The sequence below is a fragment of the Phoenix dactylifera genome, chromosome 16 (genome assembly GCF_051530095.1).
Source record: "Phoenix dactylifera cultivar Ajwa chromosome 16, Ajwa_hap1_PhDact_Kaust_v1.1, whole genome shotgun sequence".
Taxonomy (NCBI): domain Eukaryota; kingdom Viridiplantae; phylum Streptophyta; class Magnoliopsida; order Arecales; family Arecaceae; genus Phoenix; species Phoenix dactylifera.
Window position 1 is genome coordinate 15,406,992 of NC_143205.1, and position 16,349 is coordinate 15,423,340.

The 16,349-nt window shown below is 39.3% G+C and overlaps 1 protein-coding gene across 1 annotated transcript; it reads right to left on the bottom strand.

Moving 5' to 3' along the window:
* Positions 1-1,245: 1,245 nt before the first annotated feature.
* LOC103706412 (uncharacterized) lies at positions 1,246-15,956 on the bottom strand. Its single transcript, XM_008790501.6, has 6 exons — positions 15,196-15,956; positions 5,380-6,573; positions 5,086-5,261; positions 2,505-2,726; positions 2,248-2,419; positions 1,246-2,147 (listed from the first exon to the last, which is right to left on the bottom strand). The coding sequence occupies exons 1-6, from the start codon at positions 15,722-15,724 to the stop codon at positions 1,468-1,470; spliced, it is 2,973 nt and encodes a 990-aa protein (XP_008788723.4). The 5' UTR covers positions 15,725-15,956; the 3' UTR covers positions 1,246-1,467.
* Between the last annotated feature and the right edge of the window lie 393 nt (positions 15,957-16,349).

The following is a 16,349-nucleotide window of genomic DNA, read 5'->3' on the forward strand; positions in this document are numbered from 1 at the left end:
TCCTGGAATGCCAAGTTTAATTTTATTGTGGTAGCCATTGAAGAGTGAATGAATTCATAGGGTTTCTCTCCAAGTTCACCAACAAAAACTTAACAAGAATAAGCAAGAGCTAATTGGAGCAAGTCCTTCAAGGTAAGCTCTTAAAGGGGTAAAAAAGTAACAATAGGTAAAAAGAGCAAAAGAGGTACGGTCGAGATAATGGCCAAGATCAAGGTGGATCCTATGACCATGGCTGACGGTAAGATAGACATGGTAAAAATGATGATAAAAATAGCCCTAAAAGAGAACATGGAGAAGGAAGTTCTTCTAAAAAAAAGATACGACAAGTCTAAAGTTTGTTGCTATAGGTGCAAAAAGCTTGGCTATTATACATTGGAATGTTGGTATGATGATTCTAATCAAGGAGAAGAGAACCAATTAGGTTGTCAAGAAGAATGAAGAAGTGCCCTTCCAATTGTTAGCACATGGTGAAGATAGAGCCCACAAACAAGATGTATGACTTCTAGATACCAATGCAAGTAATAGTGTATGGAAAAAGAAACACATTCAATGAAGCTAGATGAAATGATGGGTGGCCAAAACACTTTTAGAGATTCAGCAAAAAATTCGGTAAAAAATAGAGGTAAATTCTTGATTCACTTAAAGAATAGAAATCGGAAAAACAATATGATTGTAAATGTTGAAACGACAAAAAACTGAGTACTTACGCTCAATATCACAAATGATGTTGCTATATACTTGAATGCATGGATGAAGGGCGCTACTTTGGCATTTAAGATTTGGGATTAAGCATCAAATATCTTGGAAGGCTTGTCTTAAACTACATACGAAACTATGCAAAATAGTTCACATGGTTCGTGAGCAACATGTCGCCTGGTACCTTAACCTTGCTTTCTCTCAAAACCTTGTAATGACAATATTATGCTTGCAGGACCAAGCAAAGTACTGAAAGGTAAGGAGATTATTGAAACAGAAGAATTCAATTAGCCTTTTAAGATGGCTGAAGAACCACAACGCATTTAGTAGTAGAATACAACCTTTCAAGTGTACAACAGCCATCAAAAGCAGAATTTCTACTTGCAGGCATCCAAAAATAGAACCTTTAAGCACCTGTCCACAAAATGATGATGATGATGATAACAGCGACGACAACAACAACAACAACAAGAAGTCAAGCTCCTTTAATAGTTCCAGTTTCCCTGGCTCCAATTATTAGGTGTCCCAAGAAAATGGAATGCAGTCATCTTTCAAAAAAGCAGTCCATTTAGCAAACGTTCATATGTTCAACACTTTGCTTCTTACAATGTGTAATACTGTTTCGTTCGAAAAAACACCAACGAATACTGCAGTTTCACTATACATGCTCGAAACAATTCCATATAAAATCATCAAAATGCATTGTTTGTATTTACAGGTTTTTCAAGTCCTCAGCTAAGTCCAAAAACTAGAGTGGAGACTGCTCTGGAGCTACAAAAATTCCTCCTTCAGCACATGCTCCCATTCAGATGGGGGGCTATCATATCCACCCGTGAGAAACCACTTCCCCTGCTTGTTTGTTATAGATGGCTGAATCATCTTTCCACCAAAAGAGTTCAAACAGAATCCTCTGAACGCTGCATTTCCAGAAATACTTGAAGCCAGTCCAATTTCTTCATTCTTGTTTGCATCAGAATGCTCTCTCTTCACAACTGAACCTGAACTTCTAGGTCCATCTTTCAGATATGATGGACTCTCTGTGAAACCTAAATCAGCAAGTGTTGTGGATAGGTGCTTCAACCCCAAATTATCTTCACTATCAGAACAAGGACTGCGCACAGTCTCTTTGGTTCCTGAGCAAACTCCAAAATCCAACAAGGCAAAAAGCTTCAGCTGTTCTTCAAAGTTCCCAGAATTCCAAATATCAGTCTGTTGCTTAAGAGCTCTTGTTTGAGTCATTACAGATGCTTCAAGATCCTCTGATGTGTCCTCACTTGTTGAAAGCATAGGAAGTGCCTTTTGAGGTTTTCTGGAACTTTTCTTATCTTCATCACCCGAGAGGGGAGATGTAACACAAAACGAGCTCTCCTTGGCCTTCAGTGGCGTGTAATGTCCATCAACACCATGCACGGTGCTTGGGCTTCGTGATAGAGTCACTTGGCAGGGCTTACCTGAAAGTGTAATGAGTCATTATTATTTGCTGCAAAGTGATTAATCTCTTTTCAAGGCCAGAAAGTAAACAAAATGTCCAGTCAGTGCCAAAAGCTTCACCTTTTGCCTGGCACTTACGGCTGTCCACCTCAATCTTCATGCGAGCAAGCTGAAGCTCATATTTCAGTCTACACATTGCAACTTCTGCCTCAATCCACAGATTCTTATATAACAGCATCTGTGAGTTGTCGTCCCCCTCAGAGAAAGTTTTCTCTAGAACATTCCCTAGGTCCTGCAAATGGATAACAGGAGAAAGGCATAATAGCATGGATGGGAAAATGTTTCTAGCTTCTATCTCAAAGGATTGTAAGTTATACCTGCATCATCCCATTGACTTTCCTCAAATTTATGTCACAACCTTGGGAAATGAAGTGCTGAAACTCACCGGTCTCCATACTACCCCCAACCCAATGCATGTTAGCTTTCATCTCGCCCATCTTGTTCATGTTGCTCTGGCATATAACATCAGTCTTTAGACCTGTATTCTGAGAACAAGCAGCCTCTAGCCTAGAAACCCGAGAACTGCCCTCAACAGAACCCTGAGGAAAACCATCTTTCATTAAACATGGTAAAGTTCGATGCAGCAGATGGTGATACAGACCAAATCCAGAAGAAGAGTGCCAACAAGGATGTCAAGCTACAACAGAATCCATGCTGAACATATACAGATAAAGCTACCAAAATGAAAACATCAAGCATAAGGAAGTGTAATAAAGAGAACTGAGATGTCACAGCAAGCTCCTTTGATTCCTTTCGGCATCATAATTGACAGGAGAGAAACATAATATCCTGCAGCTGAAAATAGATCCATCAAGGGTTGGGTCTGACCTGACCCGACTTGTAAGCCGTCCTGACCCATTACCCAACTGACCTGAGATACCCGAATTCAACCCGATGCGACTCGACCCTCATCTCCTCTCCTCTTTTTTCCCAAAGATTGAAGAAAGGGTTTTTTTTTTTTTCTATTCATTAACTATAGCCATGGCAATTCGATCTCAATTCCTCAAAGCATTTGTCATCTTGATCGGAGCCACAAGTGATCTCCTCCCAAACCATAAATTCTTCACCCCTCAAAAGCAATCTTAGCAAGAAACCCTCTCCAAAACTGTACTTTGATTCAATTTCCCATTCAATCTCATTCAAAACTCTAGCAAAATTGTGTGTTGCAACTTTTTGTATTGAATGAAGGATTTGAGGGATTGTGATCATGAAGGGGCTAGGGTTCCAGCCATTGGAAGACCTAACAATCTCAGGCTTCAACTTGAGGGATCCTGGTGGGGCATGTGGTGGAAAAAGGGAGTTGCAGAGGGAGAATCGAGAAGAGCAGATATGAGGCATCACTGTGGCATCTCCTCTCTCTTCCTCTCTCTCTTTCTCTCTCCCCAAATTACCTCATTGGAAATTTAGATCCAGTGATTGGATCGGGTTCTCCACCAGTGTCGGGTCGGTCCGGGTTTAGGGTCAGATGTGGTCCCAACCTGAGCCATTAGCAGGTCTAACTGGGAATATACACTAAATAAATTGATTTGAAGTTTCATTTACAAATTTATGGTTAACTTGTATTGAAAATGACTAGAATGTTTTATCCACCACTTCACAATAGCAGCTCTCACCAGACCTCCAGCCATCATCTCACCATTGCAAGCCTCACTAACCCTATAATTCCACCACTATCAATAACCACCCAAAATTATGTTACTTACCTAACATTCAAGCAGCTCATCGATGACCTAGTATCATCATTAGAAAAAAAAATGACTTCCTTCCCATCATCATGGTCACAGCTGCCACCCCCCCTCTCCCACCCAAAAAAAAAAAAAAACACTCTACCTTAAAAACAATGGTTACCACTCTGCATCTATAGTAAGAGACTGATGCTATCGCCAGAGTAGCAAAGAAGAAAACTATGACAAAGGTGGTAACGAAGTGTTTTTAAAGGGTATAGAGGCTAAAATTTTTAAACATTAGGGAGGATCATTCCCTGTAATTAGGTACCATGACATTTAATTCATTTAACGAGATAACATGTTCTACATTAGAAATCTAGTGTCCAGTATAAATTCTTGAGACAAGGGTGGATCAAAATGCACACATTATGTATTAAAAAAGAAAAAACTGACTTGCACAAATTGATAATGTAAACACACTGCAAAGGTATTAGCGACAACATGTAATAAGCTTTCAAAATATTCATAAATTTAAAGAATGCAAAGTAAGCAAATTTTTTATAAAAAAACAATTAAGTTATAACATAACCCAGTTCCACATGATCAAATTAATGATCTCCATGTTAGGAAGTAAGATTACTTATAGATATTTGTACGTGAATATTGGAACTTTGAGCTACATATTTTTCCTTCTACATGTATATTTCAACACTCAATATGGATAAACTAACAAAATTCTTCTTTGCATGTCGTTATATACCCCCCACCACCCCACCACCCACCACCAAAAAAAAAAGCACGCTCTTGAAATAATTATTATTCAGAATTTCAGATAATAAATAAAAGGCAGCCAAAAGATTCAGAATTCCATCATTTGAATGATTAGTTCAAGCATAGAATTTCGAATACACACAAATTCTTATATTTCATAGACTTGTCACATATAATTTTTGATGCTTCTCTCAGACTTGAGTGCATTCTATGAACAGATGCACATGAGCAACTGAATCTTAATTTCTGAATATCCTGACAAGTACCACTGATAACTCAGAGCTGGTTAAAGCTGGAAAGACTGATTCAAATGTAATATTCAGCTATTCCATAAACTATACACATGTAAATCAAGCATTATATTTTACAATGATTTACTTACAAACACTAAATAGTATCATATCTCGACAAAAATAAGAACCTATCTCAACTTAAAGAATGGATAGTCAAAATCACATACCTTTTTGTTCCTCAACACAAATGTTTCGAGATTTTGAATTGCTAGCTGGAGGAGCCTGCAGTCATCTTCTTCCAATTCACTGTCATCACTCCAGTCAGTAGATGAGAGAAGTTTCGAGGAAGAATGCAAGGCCCTAATAAGAAGCTGTATGTTTTTCAATTGCGATGAAGATGAACCTGAGAGAATGAATGAGTGAAGTAACACCAGCAAACCTCAACTTAAAAAAAAAAAAGAAAAGGGTATCCAAGTATGTAGATTAGAATTAAGTGAAATATTTAAATTGAGAATCAAGACCTTTATCAAGATTGACATTTCCATTAGCTGATGTGAACTGGTGAACAGCAATACTTTCCTTTTGATTGCATTGTGTTGCACCACCATCTTTTGCTTCAGAATCAATTTCCTGGTCTTTCCTAACTACATTTGTCTGTTCTCTATGGTTATCTGCACATTGAAGATCCCTTCTATTGGCATCCTTTTCATAATCTGACCCTATCTTATAGTCATTTTCAGATCTCTGCAGCATGTTTGACAAAATAACCGAAGAAGATACCTCTACCACAGAAACAGAAGATTTTTTTCTGTTCTCACCACAAATCAAATTTCCAACTTGTTCAGCTGTTCCTGAATATGCAACACTGTCAGGAAGATGCTTTTGACCTTTATCCAAATCAGTGTGATCTTTTAATTCCTTATTTACAGGCTGAAGACATACTGTTTTGCCATCTCTAAATGGTGACTGTTGAGAGGCTGGAGTTCCTTTCCAACATGGTGAATCCACAGCAAGATAGACCTCATCAAGTGTTTCTGAAGAACTTTGCATGGAATCTTCAGGTTCTGCAGAATGATATGCAGAGTTTAAAGCACCAGAAATTTTCAAATGTTTGATTTTCAACCCAGAATCTCCCTCGGCAGAATAATCCATAAAATTTTCAGTAGATAAATTGTTGTCAGAAGGCAATTGTTTTTCATAGTTTGCAGTCGTAACAGTACTCTTATTTGCACTGTCATCTGCTCTGGTCTTCTCATTCTGACCCATTTTACCTCTAATAAACTGATTGATATTTGGCCCCTTTTGCTTGGATGCTACATTGCCCGTGTCAATCATCTTATGCGGAACCGCCTGATGAGCCGTTGAATATCTATTTTTACAATCCAAGGTTGAACTAATTGTTAAGGATGAAGGTGCATATGCTTGGCCTGAGGTAGAACATGTCGTAGCTTGATAGTAAGACATGGGAGTAGTCAAAAATGAATCAAGTTGTGCCATATATCTATCATAAGAAGAACTTGAAATAAAGGTATTGCATGACTCCACAGAAGTTGAATCTGGTATCTGAGAATAAGACATTCCTTGAAGTAATGCACTTGGAGCCAAAACTGATGACCCAGAAAAGTTATAAGGGTACGCTGTACTTTCATCATAAATTGTTGACTGCTTCCTAGGAAGCCATTCAGAGGTTTCTGATCCAAAGCATACTTTTCTTGCTGCAGAATTAACATATTTTCCATGTTAAATATCATTAGAATCATCTTCGTATGTACAAAGGCCTTCGCTTGCAACTCCTTCAAGTCGAAAGAAACACAGAAAGAACATGATATATTTGTTATATTTATGAATGTTCCCTTTTTCTAAAAATCTAAATACCGTGATGCACATTTTACCACATGACCATCAGAACGATGATATAAGTTCCACAAGGTACTAAAAAGGCACAACAATGTCCACAAAAAGCCAAGTTAGAATACTATTTTCCAGATCATAAAATGTAACATATGAAGCCAACTGAAGAGAGACTAACTTTAATAAATATGATATGCACTGTGATGGCAAAAAAAAAAAGGCGTAGTTAATATTTTGTATTTTTCAGAACTTTGATTTAATGATGGCAAATAAAATAAGTATAGTTCATTTTTGCCTTTTTCAGAAATTAATTTAGAGAATTTTTAGAATTGGTTTAGAGTCTTATTTAAGTGAAATGATGTGAAAGTCTTGTATTAGATATGTTGGGTTCGACAAGTCATGAAATTATTAGGATTTGATTTTTGAATGTTTTAGGCGTCTTCCTATATACAGTTATGTGTTATTCTAAACATGGTCTCAAATCCTAGTGGGACATCCTACAGAACACCAAGACAAGATACCGTCCCAAGTGTCAGGATAGGACCGTCCAACCATTGTCCCAGCATCCTGATCAGCATATCTTCGAGCATTCCCCGTCTCAAGTGTCAGGACAGGATAGCAATGTGTCCCGTTCCATAGGCAAACTGAAACAGCCCTATCCCACGGGATTTAAAACCTTGATTCTAAATATTTTTGTTGCTGGAAATTGGACCCGGGGGCCGCCGCGAAACCAGGGGAGGAGGAGCTCCGCTGCCGGGAGGGCGGACGGCGGCGCGCCGGCCGACTGCGTCCTCCGTGGGGATGAGAGAGCGGAGAAGAGTGCGTCCTGTCCTGTCCTGCAAAAAAGCCGGTGGACGGGCTCTCCGGCGCCGGCCCTCCGATGCTTAAGTCAGAGGGGGCCAATATGTGGAGAGAGCAAGGAAGAGATATGTGAAGAAAATAAAGAGAATATTGTGTTCAATTGTGTCTGTGCTGTCTTCTTCCTTTTTTCTTCCCCCCCCTCTTTCCTCCCAGGTTCCCTTTTATAGAAGGGTATTATGTTACCTGGGAGGTGACAGAAAAATTTGTCTTCTTTTGTGATAATTGGGTACGATTTGGCCCATTAATGGCGTAGTGGAGAATAAGGCCGAATCAGGCCGGAGTCAGGGAGTTGTCGTGGGTGACCAGACCCGTTGGAGTGGTTGAACCGTCGGCCGTAGTGGGCCTGGGGTTCGTAGACGGTAAGTGCATTTATTACCGAGTGAACCGGCGGTCAGGGAGAGCCATATACTTTGATGGTTCAGCGATCCGGAGATCGTCTTGGGCCGTGTTCATTAAATGACTAAGTGCTCCGGAGACTTGAGTGGGTCTCGTGCATTAATGATAGATCGTGCCAAAATACCTGCGGAGATCTTGTGCCTTGACGGCTCAGAGATGGCGGCAGGTGGCAAGTTGTAGTGGAGTCGTGTATATAGCCGTCAGATCTTTAAAAGGTTAGGCGGAGATCGAGTATTTGGTGAGGGCATCGGCTTGGCAAGGATGCCGAGCCGAGCTGGTCGCCCAGCGGGGCGCCTGTGGCGGGGTTGCTTCTAGTACTTCTGGTCGGCGCCCTTTGGGCGAGCGCCTTCTAACCGAGCGCCTCTACTTGGCGCTTTGATTGGGCCTCTTCTGATCAGCGCTCTCTTAGCTGAGCACCCTTCTGTTCGGCGCCCTTTGGTCGAGCGCCTCTACTTGCCGGTATTTCCCTCTGGTCGGCGCTCTCTAATCGAGCGCCTTCCTGGTCGGCGCTCTTTCGCCGAGCGCCTTTCTGGTCGGCGCTCTTTGGCCGAGCGCCTCCGTGGCGGTATGACTTGGGTTTTTCCCCCAACAATTTTCTTTTAAAAAATATTTTGAAATTAATTACTTTCCTATCAAGAGTCCCAGTTTTCTATGAAAACAAATCATGTAAAGTCTATAAAAAGGACTGTTAGGGTTGAATGACAAAGCATTGTACGTGATTCGTTGAATGAATGAAAGGATTTTTCTAGGTCAGGTTTGACCTTTCTTATCTCTCTTTTTCTATCCCTATTCTCTTCTCTATTTCTTCTTCTTCTCTTATTACTTTATTTCTTCTCTAATTTTCACTATTCTCTCTTTTTATTTCTGCTGCTATTCTTCTTCTTCACTGGATTGCTGACACTGTAGATTGATTTTCTGCAGGATATTAAATCAGATTTCTGTTGGAACTAGCTCTAAACTGTTTTAACCCATTGCTATCCCACACCACATTGATATTGAATGCACAAGGTTTAAGGACAAAGCAAAGTCAAAACGACAGTACAGATCTGTTCCCTGTGACTTATGCAGATGCAAATTGAGATCAAGAAACAAGAAAAGCGAGATATATCATACTTAGACAATGTTGCACTTCATGTTTTGGTTAGGCAAGAGGATATCATATGCGATATTTTGATCATGAAAATCATGTTCTGAACCAGATGCTAGGGCTAAGCTAGAAATTTTACCGCAATCAGTGGTTGCTACATTCTAAGAGTTTGGTAATTTAATTACACTCCACAAACAAACAATAATAAGTCCTTTCACTCAGAAATTCCTTGTATTTATCTTAACCCTCAGATATATGACAATACACAAGTTACAGGTTGAATATCATATTCTTACGATTATCCTGCAGAGATTAAAAATGAAATATTATCACATGTAAGGCTTCTCTAAAATTGGATTTAGATACAAAACCAAAGTTTGGAGTCCAGAGGCTTACTTATATATGAAAGCTAAAGTTTTCTACTTTCTTAGGTTGATTAAAAGTTCTTTTGATTCAAACTGAATTAACAGAGTCCTGTGGTCATCATAGGCAAGCTGCACCATCGCTCTGATTCTAGCAAAATCTTGCCAAAAATTTCTGCATGCTAACCCTTAATTTCTGAACAAATATCCCAACGAAAGTTTGCTTTCTCTGTTGTTTCTAAACCAATAATACTCACCCCCAACTATCTAACTCTAACCCTAGAAACCCTAGGAAATCACTATTCCCCTTCTCTCCATTTAAATCTCAAACTCATGATTCTGTCCCGGATAGGAAGCAAAAAATTCTTATAAATCCTATGGATTCCCCACGTTCATGGCCAACCAGCACTAGTGTAGACGTCTTTATCCCTTAGGGTCTTATATCATCTTGGTATTCAACCCAAAACCATGTTCTGAACCTCCTTCACGTTCATGGCCAACCAGCACTAGTGTAGACATCTTTATCCCCTATGGTCTTATATCATCTTGGTATTCAACCCAAAACCATGTTCTGAACCTCCTTTCTTCTTTGCCACCAAATTTGGTTCCCAGCTGGATGGCTTCTCCGAAGACTATAAGGGAAACAAGCATTTTATAGAACCAATCAATCAAAAAGTGGCATCCATACAGGCATCAATGGTGAACCTAAAGACTAGACTGAACACAACTGCAGCTGTTGTTTTAGAAAACAAATGGATGGAGCGTGAAAATATAAAAGAATAGTTAATTAACCACCACATTAAGAGCCTGCAGTGAAAGCTTTACCGAATGAAGAGCCCATAATCAAGGATCCATTGTGCAAACATGCCATGATTAAAGAACTTTCAATTGATAACCCTATATCAAGGATCCATCCAGCATCTTACATGGTAAAGTATTACATCAAGAAAGGTCCTTATATGCATTGCTTTGAAATCAACATTAAGCATATGATTCAAGATCAGTCTGATCTTGATTTGAAGACTATGATCAGCTTCATCCAACAATCAGTTAGCTGCTTGTCATGGAAGAACAAGTCAACGTACATCAACCACTTGACTGCTCATACCCCCTGTGACCCTCCGGTTTGGAGGAAAACAGAGGAGGTTTGAGAAAGCCTCCTATGCCGTTGTTTGCGAGTTGACTCGGAGACAGATGTGGGCGAAGGTTCGTCAATGATTAGCCACAAATTCTATGTTAATCTACACCTACAAAGCTTGAAAATCCAACAAGAGAGCATGAGCATAGACGTCATCAAGAAGATCTCAAGGATGACATTCACTACATGGAAGCAAATAGGGGGGAGAAAAGAGGGTCAGCTAGATCCTCTCCAATGTAAAATCGGTACTAGATTCCAATATACCCTCAGATTTCTACCACGTAGACAGTTTTGTTATCAAATGGCTCATACACCAACTTAAGAGGGTGTCAAAATCTGTACTAGATTCCAATATACCCTCAGATTGCTACCATGTAGACAGTTTTGTCATCAAATGGCTCATACACCAACTTAAGAGGGTGTCTCGTAGAGCTAATGGAAGTCACCATCCCTTGCTCCCCCACCTCAGATGCTTCAACTCCATTACCACCCTGCCACCACTACATCCACACCACACATATGCAGGGGATGTTCGGCTTGAAAATGTAGTAGATCTCGATGTAGACATCCTCAATGCAATGATGGGAGGACATGGCCTTAATGGAATAGGCAAGTGGAAGGGCGTAACAAGGAAGTTCAAATAAAGTTACCACTTACCATACATAATGATCAAATGGCTCATGCACCAACTAAATAGGGTGTCTAATAGAGCTAATGGAAGACTCCATCCATTGCTCCCCCGCCTCAGATTCATCAACTACATTACGATTCCACCACCACTACATCCACACCATGCATAAATGGAGGATATCGGGCTTGAGAATGTAGTGGATTTTGACGTAGACATCCTCAATGCAATGGTGGGAACACATGGCCTTGATGGAATACGCAAAGTTGAGGACTGTAATAGGGGAGGAATTCTGAATTCACATGATAGTGGGTGCTGAATTCACTGCTCATTTCCCTTTCAGCACCTCCACCTCAATCACAAAACTAGGTGACTGACTCCAACCCCACCACCACCACCATTCCCATCCACAACAGTGTCATTGCTTTTTGCCCATTCCTTCTCATTTAGAGAGAGATCCACCACTCACTCATTCATTCCCTTCCCACAATCTGCCAGTCTCTAATTGCAGTTCCCACTGTCTGCAAAACACTTCACCATTATATCACTTCCTTTGACCTCATCTTGCAACACAAACAACTCCTGCAGATAGAATCCCTTTGCCACAAGCAGCTCTGCATGGTCAGAAGCATAATGGAAAACAAGCTGCTCTGGCGAAAGTTTCTTCCTAACTCAATTATCAAGGACCATGTAAGTCCCAACCAGAAGAAGAAAAGTAACAACAAAGGAAACAATAAATGATAAGTGCAAAGAAAAGGAAGAACAATAGCCCCAGCCAAAAGACCTAAAGTAAGTATTTAGATAACCTTATAGTCTGAAGTCCAAACTCCAAAGTAAAAGTTGAGTGCTTGGTTGGGAAACCAACAGGATTGGGCTGCATTTCCTATAGGAATCACACCTGCTAGCATGTCCAGCCTATTTTTTTCTAAAAGGCCCATCCTAATCTTGGCCTCGATCCCATCTATGGGCCTGATGGACTGCAAGATGAGAAAAAAGATCTATGAAAGTCTCTTTTTTTTCTCCCACAGGATTTGGGCTAGAGAGAGATTGGGTTGATATGGGCCTTACTTAAATAAACTGTGTAATCCATAATCCAACAGAAAATCCAACCCAATCCTACTGAATTTTCCAAACATGCCTTTAATAGTTTATAAATACCTCTGTAACCTCTTCATGCTCCATAGACTTGCACCTGACGTAGCACAGTTGTAGGGATGCCAAAACTTTTTGTGCTCCAAGTCAATTCAAAGGTGCTTCTAAGACGTCAACCACGTTTCAAAACTCTCAAGCATGGTAATTTAGAACTTTCATAACAACTTTATCTGTCCAAATGACCTCTAAATGACTTGAGTTCTAGTCCCTAGCTCAGCTTCTTTAGATACCAAACATAAAGTTAGATTTATGTAAATCATATATCAAAAAGTAGTCAGATGAGTCATTAATCCCTTTTGACAAGCTTAAAGAAACTTGGGTAATCGACTTTCAACATTTTGTTATTATATTGTTGAATAAACTATTTGTGAATTTGTGTTTTTCACTGCTTCTCCTCAGAAATTTCCCTGAATAGGAGCAATAAATTATTATGCTATTCTTTTAACTTTTGGATAACCCAAGAACCGACACAAATAGACCCGAGCTTCATTGGCTTGATTCAGCTTGATTCCTACATCAATTGTGTTTTCAGTTCCAAAAATTAAGAACCAATTGGGGTTGACTAGTAACCCAAAGCAATCTGAACCATGTGCACCACAAATTATGAGTATAAACTTGTGTACTTTTTTCTCAAGAGCTCCCAGATGATACAAAGAATCATCAGACAACAACTCAATTTGGTACGCCATAAACAAGACAAGTAGGGGCATAATTGATAAACACATGCAAAAAAGTGGAAAGGGCGGAATAAATTTAAATGTAGGATCAAACAAGATAGGAAAACACATAAAAACAACCTTCACAGATATATGATTTTATACCAAAAATCCAAACCTTGCTATACAGTTTAAAAGTCGAGTTACAAAAAAGGCCATAACCCACTACCCTCATTGTTTGCTTCAATCCAAAATCTTGCCTCTACATGCCCATGTAGAAACTGTAAGCTGACTTCAAGCAATTTTCAGCATTCACAGATAGTCATAAAAAGACAATTTCAATAATACAATCTGAAAAGTAAACAGTCGGATTCCTAAGAATAAAGTGGTTGAATTTCAAAGAACAAAGGTAAAATTCTTCAGAAATGTTTGGGTATTAGTTGTACCTTGAAAAATTACACTTGTGATGTGAAGCAAAGGGCTTGAACAAACTAAGGCAGGTAGCATAAATTAATTTTAAAAAAAAAAAAAAACCTTGGTCATATCATACCTAGGTCTGAACAGTAATCTTTTGCAACTTTTCACTCTCGGACCATGCTTCTTTACATTAATTTGCATGACATATTCTCCATCACACACTACTATAGATACTAAGGAAACCAGAATAGCATGAATAAATAGTAGTAATTTTTCTTTTGTACCTTCTTGTGAGGAAACCACAATAGCATGAATAAATAGTAGTAATTTTTCTTTTGTACCTTCTTGTTATCAAACGCAAATTAGTGTTCTACTTATTTCTCTTTTTTGATACAGTAAGGAAAACGATACCTTATCTTTCTAATGTATTACATATTTTCCCAAAACATCGTGGAATTAAGCTTACAAGACACATTATGATGTCTAGGAGAGGGTAATAAAACATTAAAAGCCAAAAGCCAAAAACGGAGAATGAAATGAGGCACTGTAAAACTCTGAAGCACAAATTGATTTTTTTTTTCTCATTTCAAATTTACCTTGACTTCTCCTATGCCTAAATTGCACCATTATAAGAAAACTAAATTCATGGCAGCATCAAAATTTGCTCTTATTTTCGTTATAACAGAGATGAAAAGTCCAATTCCTTTAATTAGCTGTGGCAATAATCGAAGGCTAAGACATCCACATCCAACATAAGTACATAAGACACAAGGCATATAACTTAGATGAACCTCTGTTTGTGAAGTGAATGACTCTAAATTCACACTACCTCAAAGATTAGCAAATCATCAGAAATTTGTTTATGCCATGGTAGATTACCCAATAAATGGGAAGTATTGCAAAAGTTTAAAAAAAAAACAAAAAACAAAAAACAAACATGTTAAAGTATTTAAATAACCATAATCTTAAATAAGCACAATTACTCAGAAAAATTAAGGATAAAAAACATTAAATATGTACATAGATCACTCTCAAATTCATTTTTACCGAGTTCTGGAGATTACCATAAGTCATGTGCATATCATGATTCTTTCTAATTTAAACACAGATTTATAGATAAACAGGAGCATTAGTGATACTTCTATCTCCAAAGAAACAATTCAACAATGACCATCAGCAATAGGTAAAAGACCCAACATGCAAATACAAAAACCCTGAGCCATGTCATACAGGCAAAAAATCAGATTCCTAACATAATCTCGTAAAAGAACTTTTCTCCCAATTATTAAAATCCACCAAGATAACATTTCAACATACAGAAGAGGGATTGTGGTGAAACAATTCAGGACCCTCTTATCATCTACTCTCAATATGGTTCCTTATCAGATACCTTCTCATCTTATATAAATGGTTTTGTATCGATAGAAAACAAGTACTGCAAAGAAGAAACGTACATGAAAAGAAAAAGAAAAAGAAGATGAAGCTACATCAAACAACAATATCCATAATCCAATATTTCCTTCCTCCCATCCTTCTTGACATTGACCTCTATCTTTTCTCAACCTAATATCTTAAAAATAGCAACTTTAAGAAATTCCATTAAAGAACATGTGCATAATAGATACCTCCAATCCACCAATCACATCAGTCATGCAGTATTAACGTCAGCATATAATTCACGTAGTCAAGAAGCCATTCATTAAAATCCAGTTATCTCTTACAAGATTTTAAAGGAACAGACATCATCCGAGCCACACGAAAAACATTAACAATAACAAAGAAGAGATACCTTTCTGAAGAGACGGGACCCTATAGCCCGAGGAAGGATCCATCCACGAAGAAACCCCATCAAGAACCTTCCCCAGCCCGACATCCCTTCCATCGAACGGCCCGTTCCACGGGCCCACCCCAACCCCCGCATAACCCTTGTATTCCGGTGGGGGCTCGACGGGATCAAAGCCGGAACTCGGCATGCTGGGAGGGTATCGGGTGTAATAGGAGTTCTTGATGACGCCGGTGCTCGGGGAGGAGAGGTAGGAGACGGCGGTGGGGGAAGACAGACGAGAGGACGAAGAGGCGGCGGCGGCGTCGGCGGCAGGGGCCCACTCGGAGGGGTTTCCAGGGAAGCCCAGAAAGGGCTGGGAGGAGGGGAGTTGGTGGGCGGGCGGAGGTGGGTGCGCAGGGGAGAGGTTGATCGTCGAGGCGACGGTGAAAGGCGGGGCGAGCGGCGAGAGGGTGGAGGAAGACAAGGCGGCAGGCGCCGCCGCCGCAGCCGGCGGGCCGTAGTTGCCAGAGGCCCCACTGCCGACGCGGATCATCGGAAAGAGAGAAAGAGAGAGAGGGAAAGGTGGGGAAGAAGGCTGTGTAAGACGGGGAACGATGCATACAACGGTGAAACAACAAAAGAGGCTCTCGGTGAGAGGTAGGCTCTCTGTTTTCTTCTTTATGGGACTTTTGAACAGCGTATAGCTCTAAAATTTTTTTTTTAAAAAATCATAATTAAATTTTTAGTGATTGGAAATCCTGCATGTTTGCTATGTGGAATCATCCATGAGGTATCATATCTTTGTTCTATATAGAAAAGGGAGCACATAAATAGATTTTGTCGTATTTTTGTGTAAATTGTATCGTCACACGATATACATAAAAAGAGAGGTAATTATGTGCTCTAGATGTGTGGATTGATTTGTTTGTCGTTGTAACAATGTTGATTGATGTTATAAATATAGCTTGGTCGGTGTTATTTACTTTGTGGATATTGGCATTATTCTAAATTTGCTCCAAAAAAATTTTTTATTAAACAAATTGTCCAAGTATTATGATGCATCATGATCATATAGTTTTTTACTTCATTGCTTGGTAGGTGAAGTTCTTTCAGTTAGATCCTTAATTAATGATATTTGTAGAAGTTTTGCAATTAAGAAAATTTTTATTCAAAATTTG

Coding starts and splice junctions, on each gene's coding strand:
- LOC103706412 (XM_008790501.6), bottom strand. CDS start 15,724: ATGATCCGCGTCGGCAGTGGGGCCTCTGGCAACTACGGCCCGCCGGCT. Junction 2,727..5,085: donor TTGTGTTGAGGAACAAAAAG/GTATGTGATTTT, acceptor GGTTTTCCTCAG/GGTTCTGTTGAGGGCAGTTC. Junction 2,420..2,504: donor AAGTCAATGGGATGATGCAG/GTATAACTTACA, acceptor ATCCATTTGCAG/GACCTAGGGAATGTTCTAGA.